This window comes from Populus alba, chromosome 14, assembly GCF_005239225.2.
Source record: "Populus alba chromosome 14, ASM523922v2, whole genome shotgun sequence".
NCBI lineage: Eukaryota > Viridiplantae > Streptophyta > Magnoliopsida > Malpighiales > Salicaceae > Populus > Populus alba.
Genome location: NC_133297.1, coordinates 22706716 through 22715945, shown reverse-complemented (window position 1 = coordinate 22715945; position 9230 = coordinate 22706716). Strand labels below are relative to the sequence as shown.

General features: G+C 29.1%; 1 protein-coding gene across 1 annotated transcript; it reads right to left on the bottom strand.

Annotated features, from left to right (window-relative positions):
• Window positions 1-1336: 1336 nt before the first annotated feature.
• Window positions 1337-2685, bottom strand: LOC118039418 (small ubiquitin-related modifier 1). The gene is made up of 3 exons (XM_035046107.2): window positions 2472-2685; window positions 1840-1989; window positions 1337-1577 (listed from the first exon to the last, which is right to left on the bottom strand). Exons 1-3 carry the CDS (start codon window positions 2580-2582, stop codon window positions 1503-1505), a joined length of 336 nt encoding a protein of 111 aa, XP_034901998.1. The 5' UTR covers window positions 2583-2685; the 3' UTR covers window positions 1337-1502.
• Window positions 2686-9230: the final 6545 nt, after the last annotated feature.

Here is a 9230-nt window from a genome sequence, read left to right as displayed (position 1 = left end):
AAAACAAAATATAATCAAACAACATGTTATTTAAATACTCTACTTGTGCCAGACTTGGTAGGAAAATCAAACTAGAATATTATAAATAAATAAAAAATTATTTTTTTATTTATTTTCATTTAATAAACACCCTAACACTTAAAAAAACACAAAAGAAAATCAAGTCTCAAATTTGTTTTTGCCAACCCAAGGATAAACCAACAAGAATGAGTGGTGTCGTTGACAAAATTTAACCTACCTCTTCATTGTTTTTCAACTTCCACATCAAAAAACGGAAAGATATACAAAATAAAATTTTAGATCAAAATAAAAAAAAAAAACAAATTACAAAAATCAAAGGGACTAAAATAGAAATCTACACTCTAAAAGCAAAAACTGTAAAATTAAATAAAAAATAAGCAATTTAACAATACAAAAAAAAAAAAAAAAACCTTTATTTTAACTATAATATCAAATTGAATCTCTACATTTTCAATTTTTTTCAAACAATAAAGCATGTGTGTGTTTAATGTTGAGATGAGCCTTGTTGCAAACGAAATCAGAACAATTTCTCAGACCCAAATCCAAAAATAAAATAAAGTGATTACTGAAATTAAAAAAAAAAAAAAAAAAGGATTCAAAGAAAAAAGAACACAAAAACAGTGTGTTGTGTCCCCCCAGTGAATAGTCACTTTTTGAAAATGTAATTAACAATATAAGCAAACACGAATAATTTTGACATGAACTTTGAAAAGAAATTGTTTTACTTGATGGCTGTGCTCTTTACCAAAAACATGCCCATCATTTCCACTATTTTCATAAGCAATCCTGTTCCTTGAAAACATTGCAGACAATTACAAGCAATGCTCCTACTCATGCACTTTTAACTCGTTGCCATATCACAACACCAAATTGTCCTGAGATTTATTTGATGACTGCAAATCATGGAGCTTCACAATTCACATCCACTCCCACAATTGTTTGTTTCATCATAAATGGAAAGTAAAATCTCTGGGTTCAAACAGATGGCATGATATGAACGAGGGGTAGACAAGAATTTAAAATGAAAAATGAAAGAGAAAAAGACATCAAGGAACTATTTTCTTAATAAAAAAGGAGAACCATTCCATTCCATCCCAATTGCTTGATGAACGATTAACATGTACAGTAAAAATTGATCCAAGAACAAACACTAGGCCCTTAAAATCTGGTGCAGAATAGGAGTCAACCGCAATAACAGAACAAAAGGTCACAGGAAGCCATCAATCAGGAATCAATTACCATCACTTTAAGCAGAAATAACAAGAGCTGAAACTAAACCAGGCAGCCAATGAAATAGGAGTAGAAAATATCCAGGTATTAAAACCATACTGAAAATATAATTAATAGGAGAAACCTCAAATTAGAAATCCTCCAAGCATGCATCAGTTTCATTTCATTTACATTAGTCTTTCTATAGAAGAAGCCAGATAATGGGTCCGACTCTGCCTTGATTTTTATATTATATCCATGTTGCCCACCATTCAGTCAAGGGATGCATGCCCCCCACCGGTCTGGTGCAGCATCGCATCGATTTCATCGCCATCTTCCATGTCAAGCTGGTACCAAGCGGAAACAAAACATAAACCAGATGAAAAAAAACTATTACAGAACCAAACATCCACGAGTAAGCTTCTATGGTTGTCTGAGAATATCCTTTATAACCACCACTATGAACAATCACATCTAGTAATAGTTTGTTTAGTGCTCACAAGAGCAGAAAAAGGATGGATGTGCTCAGCGCACAAAACAAAGATCGATACAGATCATAAAAGGGAGGCTGAACTCCAAACCAAACAAACACTAAAATAAGAATTTTACCTCATCTGGAGTCTGTTCTCCACGGAGCCTGCGCCCATCAAATAAAAATGCAATCGAGTTAAACTCAACTGACTGTCTATCACAGTACGCGGTCATTAGTTTCCGCAGCTGGGTGCTTCGCTTGATCCTGAAGAACACCTCATTGCCATCCTACACTTGAAGAAAACAAAAAAGTATAGTCCATGCTAGAACAGGAAAAGTAACTACTAAGGTGCAGCTAAAAAATAAAAACAGTGAGATTACGGTATTACAATACAAAATAATTAAAAGCAAATTTCGGGAAATACACATTCAGCAGTAGTAAATACAAAAAATCGAAACTCCAAGCTAAATCCAACCTCCTCATAACAGAACCCATTTCAGCAACCAACCAGGAGATTGATATCTTAAAACCCTTGCAAACACACAAGTATTTGATAACCTTCTCTCTTTATATATATATATATATATATATATATATATATTAATCAACTCTTTACAGATCAATCTACAGAAGGGTTTATACCATTAAATATTCACAGAGCAGGAGGGATTAGGAGATTTGCTTCCCATCAATCAAAGCAAAACTAATTTCATCATGGAAACCCTAACAGAACCACAGGACTTAAGAGAAAAGAAAAGAAAAGAAATACCTGGCCTTTGACTTTGAGGTTAATGTGAGCGGACTGATCTCCTCCGGGCTTTTTGTCTTCCTCCTGGCCACTGCCACCGCCACCGCCACCGCCACCGGCGGATGCAGACATTTCTTTTTATGTTCCTAGGGATTTTGTTATATCAGGGGCTTTTTTCTATCTCGCTCTGCCACTACCAATAAGCGCTGGAGGACAAAACGCTTCCCGCTGCGTTTCATCTACGCTACTTTTTATATATCATAATCAAAACCCACACTACACTCGCGGAGGGTCGCGTCCGTCGCCCTATCGCGCGCTCTCTCTCTCTATATATTATTAAATCTCCTTTTTTTTATTTGTTGTATGTGAGCTTTTCTAATTAATAATATTAAAATTAGTAGTAACAATAATATTTTTAAATTTTTTTTTTTTATGATATAGATTAAAATATATAGTCAAATCGGTTGATGAGGAGAGAATGGTGTTATAGGAGCGTGGTTGGCGCGTGAAACAATATCTATTTGATAAGACTTTGGATTCCATGTTGGATTTTGAAGCGGCTAGAAATGGAAAGGTTGAGTGGACGGTTGGGATGGAATGGGTGTGGAAAGGAATCGGACGGACGGATGAGTGTGAGTTTAGAAAGGCTGGGGTTGGAATTTGGACTCTACGGTCATTATCTCTGCTTTTTTATAAAATATTACTTGTGAGAGTACGATGTGTACTTCTTGATTTATTTATTTATTTTAATTGGTGGTGGAATAGAAATAGATTCTTCCTTATCTGTTGATGGCAAGGGTGTGAATTCCTTTCTGTTTTTTTTTTTTGAAATGATTGAAATATTTTATATTAATTTAAAAAATAAAACAAAACAAAACAAAATAATTTTTATTTCATTTTAAATCTTGATCCATTTCAGATTTTTCTGTTAAATTTCAGCTAGAACATTCCAATTTCATTACACATATTTTATTCTACTCTTAAAAAGTCATTTAATCAAAATTGAACCTTGTTTAATTTCATTAATTAAACCACCCAAGTATTTTCAATAACAAAGATATTAATTTTTTAAATTAGATTTATAACTAATATATATAGTTTATATTCGTGTTGTTTTTTTCATGTTTATACTTTGTAGAAATTTGAGCAAAACAAGAGATGCTTTAGATTTCATTAACCTTGATAACATTGACCTAACTTTATATTTAAAGTATTTATATTAAAACGTTTTATTTTCATAATATTTTGATATTTTGTTTAAGTTGAATTACTTTAAGTTAAAGATCTGTTTAATCTTGACTATTTAGAAAAAAATAAAACACCTATCAAAACAGAATTGACAACCTTAGTTGATAGTGCTGATTTTTGTTTGTATTATCAATTTGGTTAATTTTATCTCAAATCTTCTTGATTTGTCTGCTGTAACTATTTTAAAAAATATTTAATTTTAGTATTTTAAACTAATTCTCTTTTACGTCTGCTAATAAAAACTCATCTTTTGGGAAAAAAAACTTTTATAGGTTAATAATTATTTTTATCTTTTCTTAAACATTAATAAATTATAAAGAGATAAAAATGATTTGGAATGATGGGTCTAAATAAATCATATAAATTAACACCTTATTCTTAATATATTCTCAAATTATTTGTATAGTCGAATACACAACACCTGACCAAGTTTAAAATATATTGATTTTGAAAACAACATATACAAATATTTTGCATATAAAATTAATTTGAAATTAACACTAATAACAATTAAAACAAGTAATCAACAACCCTAATTATTTAGCATTGGCTCTAATACCATTGTTTGGTTTTTCGAAACATATACACGTAGCGAAAACTATAAATTTTTTAAAAAATAAGAGTCTCAAGGATCCCGTTGAACAGATCTAAAGTTGTTTAAAGTTTGTGCGAAAATTACCTAAAGATCATATGTTTTTTTTTTTGCTTTGAATATTTGCTTCAAGGATGGGTTGTCACAAACCACAAACTGTCCAAATGTTTAGCCTCTAATGATAATCCACACAAAATTTCATTGAAAAATCTCAAAAACCTTTTTAAGAGAGAGGGATTGATATACTTTAAATTTTTTTTTTCTTCTATGTTTTAAGTGTTTACATATTATGTACTCTACTCACCCTTACATCACTACTTATAGAGAAAATAAAAAGTATAACATTCTATTTATAAGAAAATCTAAAAAATTTATAAATAGCAAAATATCAATTTTCTCTATATATAATATCACATGTATTATTTTAGGCTAATTTTAGAAATTTATTCAATTAGATCTTTACTTGATTGTTTTTAGATCTAGAATTGTAAATCTCTTATATTAATTTCATTATAGTCCTCAATTTTTAAAATTTATTTACAATCATGTTACACTTTATTAATTATCCCATGCTAATTTCTAACCAATGGTTTTTAATTGTGTGACCCATTAGGTTTCCTAATAAATTGCTCCAAATATAAATAATAATCCTAAATGAAATATGATTAAATAAATTAATTTATTATTAATTCAACAATTGATTGATTTATATTTGAAAATCAAGTACAATGTTTAGCAACCTGTTATGATCCTTCAAATATTATGAAAGTCATAAGTGGTCTGATTTAATTTTTTAGTGACCAAATTTTTAGTGTAATTATTATCCTTTCATCAATAATTTTCTGATTTAGACATTATAACATGAAGTGTCTGACTATGTCAAATCATGTTTATTCTCAACACCATAATCATTAATTCTTTAAATAATATTTGAAACTGTTTTCAAATTTCGTTCCACTTTATGTGAGGATTTATAATTAATAAAATTTGATAATATATGAAATATTTTTTTTAATTCCCCAAGAGTGATGAATTTTCTTTTAATTATTTTAGATACCTTTAATATAATTCATATTTGTTACCATTAATTAAGACAACATGTAGTAGGATCAAAATACAACATTCTATATGTAATACCCCACATTTAATTGGAACAAGTAATTATAATATTGCTCAATCCATAGAAAAATCAAGGCCATTTTTCAAAAATCAATTTTTACTAAAAATTTGTTATCAACATAAATCTTCTCCCATCAATTCCATTTCTCATTTTCACAATTAGATTCAAACATCCTAGAACAAATCACATACATGGATAAATCACCTCTATTATATATTACACTTCTAAATATTACTAAAATACTAGAGTAATTACATTACATTAATTTTACATGAAAATGACTAATCCCACATAATATATTTTCATATGCATTTCAAAATATTTTCCTGTAAACTAGAAGTCTATTCTATTATTATGTTTACATCAATATATTCAAAAGACTATTGCACTACATTATCTTCTTCTTCTTTTTTTAAATGTAGTTATTCAGATCAACTTATGCATATTTCGACTAATCCCCGAAGCCTTGAAATTACATTACATTATCTTAATTTATAATTATGAAGTCTTTTACAAAATATATTACATTCTATTAATTTAATCTATATCTATGGAATCAATCACTTAATTCACTCCTATGTCTCTGGTCTGGAATGTGAAGGTCCTGTACAACAAACATATAAGCTATAAGAATTAACTAGATATGTGACCCACGCTTCGTTGTGGGTCAAATATTTTTATTTTTTATAAAAAATTATCCATGCAGGTTTTTTCAATGCATTTTGATAGTTCAAAAAATATAACAAATCAAAAAATTTATGCACATATGTAATCAAATAAACTAAGAATTATGTACATTAATAAATCAATAAAAAAATCATTAATGACACCTAAAAACAAAACTTGAAAAACCGAGAGATAAATATAGATCAAGATATTGATTCTTGAAAAATAAGACATTAAATTGATTGAATAAAATAAAAAGAAAAAAGAAATAACATGTAAGGCTACACATTTAGAATATCATCTAAAAATAAATATTTTTTATTTTCAAAAACATAGTTTATCTATATAAAAGATAAAAACAAAACCATAAATGAATTAAAAAAATCACACCAAAAATTAAACATATAACAAAAAAATCCATATTTTTTAAAAGATGTCCTCTGAACAAAATAAAAGAGAGGAGGTTTTATCTATTTTTTTTGTTTTTAGTTTTTTAATCATTCATGTTACTTTATTTCTTTTCAATTGCATTCTTTAAAGTTATATTTTCACGACAACCATAATTATCAAACTCGGCCTGGGGGTTGACCCGGCCAAGGGGCAGGGTCTCAGGTTACATTGGTTGACTCGAGCCAACCCTGAGAAATTAATTTTTTTTTTTAGGTTTTAATATTTTATATGAAAAAATTAAGAAACAATCCATGTGGATATAGACTATACATGTTGTAAATAATTAAGTTTAAAATATTATTGTAAATTTTTTTTTTTTTATCTCATATTGAAAACATACTATCTTATTTTTTTAAGTTGAAGTATTTAAACCAAAAAGATTTTTTATCCCACATTGAAAAAACATAATTTTTTCTTGTAAACGTAGAGTATATATACTAAAAGGTTTCAAATCTCATATTGAAAAAATAAAATATTCTTTTAGTATTTATATAGTAAACTTTGAAATGAGTTAATAACCAACTAAAAAATATGAAAAAAGATAGGTCTCTGGGTAGGAGAAAAAACACATAAAAAAAAGAGTTTCTATTGGGTTTTGCCAAGTCACTCGAGTTTCGGTTTGACCTGATGGGTCGACCGATTTACTTTAGGCTCATTGCAGGTTCAAATTTTAAATGAAACAAACATGACCAAGGTCCCAAGTCATGGGTTGACCAGCCGGGCCAGGCCTGATAATTATGATGGCAACCATACCAGACCTAAGGTATTGAGTGTGACATGTTCTGTTAGACCTATGATATTAAAACATTCTTTTAGTTATATAGTAAACTTTGAAATGAGTTGTTAACCAACTGAAAAAAATATATATAAAAAAAGAGGGTTTTCTAGATGAGAGAAAAAGCACACTTGAAATTTTTTTTGAGTCTTTACTGGGTTTTGCCGGGTCACTCGAGTTCTAGTTTGACTTGACAGGTCGACCAATTTACTCCAGGCCAGTTGCAGACTTGCATTTTGAATGAAACAAACCTTGCCAAGGCCCCGTGTCGCCTAAAACAATTTTAAAAAAATATTTGAGATTTTAATATTTTATATGAAAAATTAAAAAAACAATTCATGTTGTTATAAGTTATACATGTTATAAATAATTAAATTTAAGAAATTATTTTAAAAAGGTTTTTTTATCCCATATTAAAAATATATTATCTTATTTTTTTAAGTTGAAGTATTTAAACTAAAAATATTTTTTTTTATCCCATATTGAAAAAACATAACTTTTTTTTCTTGTAAATATAGAGTGTATGTACTAAAAGGCTTTAAATCATATATTAAAAAAAGAAAACATACATCTAGTATTTATATAGTGAACTTTAAAATGAGTTAGTAACCAAATGAAAAATATGAAAAAAAGGAGGTACTTGGATAGGAGAAAAAACATATTTGAAAAAAAAAAGGTCTCTACCAGGTTTTGTCGGGTCACCCGAGTTTTGGTATTCGGGTCCCGATTTGACCCATCGGGCTTGATAATTATGATGGCAACCATGGTAGACCCAACGTATTAGGTGTGACATGCTTGCCAAACCCATAGTATTAGGTCTGGCTTGCCAAGCCAGACCCAAGCCTTGGGTCTAATGACCATGCGAGACCCAAGACAATTAGGTCTGGCAGCCATGTCAGACCCATAAAACTTTGGTTAGGTGGTTATGCCTTGACCCAACACGCACTAGCAGCTTTCATAATAAAAAATAGAAAAGACAATGCCACTCATGCTCCTCTGAACATCTACAGTGTAATCTACAGTGCAAACATTATATATACACAATATCAACACAATGATTTTCCCATTTTCCCAAGTGTTTTAAAGTATAGTATAATTAGTTAAATACTATTCTTTTTTTCTTTAACATCACAACATATACACAATTCTTGACTTGAAAGATTCTACTAGTTATAATTAGTCTTTTTGTCCCTATACGGGTATTAAAAAAAACAATAATTCATATGCTCGCCTACATATCCGATAACCCCATATAGTTATCAATAAATCCGACAATTCATTCAATTGCTAAAAATCCTAGTAATCCCCTATGATTACCCATAAATCCAACAATTTATCTACTGTCTTTAATCCAGTAATCTTTCATGGTTGCCAATAAATTCGGTATTTTTCTTTAATTGCTAAAATACGATTACCCCTCTTGGTTACCATTAAATCCGACAATTTCTCTCAATTTCCACAAATCTGGTAACCCCTCCCGGTTACCAATAAACCTAGCAATTTCTCATAATTGCCACAAATTTGATAACCTTTCCCGGTTACCAAAAATCACTATATTAAACTATTTTTTTTAATACCTCCATGCAAGGATTATTCATTCAAGATAGATGAAATAATTAAATACAAGCTACAAAATAAATTTCTAAAAAATTCTAAGAAAGATGTAAGACACCTATTTATTGCCCAAGACAATCCTACTTCTCTTGTTTGATGTCCTCCTCCAGAAATCTCCCTTGAATTAACAAGATTTCACACATTAAACTATATTTAAGATTTTCAAAAATTTAATTTCCACTTATACCATCATTTCCCCCCCCCCCCAACATTTTTCATGCCAAACCTCATTTAATTCTATCATATAATCAATTACACCTTTATATATATTAATTACATATAATTTATATGTTTATAACTAAAACTTCTATGATT

Excerpts from the sequence above, each read along its gene's own strand:
- LOC118039418 (XM_035046107.2), bottom strand. The coding sequence starts at position 2,582 with ATGTCTGCATCCGCCGGTGGCGGTGGCGGTGGCGGTGGCAGTGGCCAG. Across the intron at positions 1,990-2,471 it reads ACCTCAAAGTCAAAGGCCAG|GATGGCAATGAGGTGTTCTT; the intron begins GTATTTCTTTTC and ends CTTCAAGTGTAG. Across the intron at positions 1,578-1,839 it reads GAGAACAGACTCCAGATGAG|CTTGACATGGAAGATGGCGA; the intron begins GTAAAATTCTTA and ends GCTTGGTACCAG.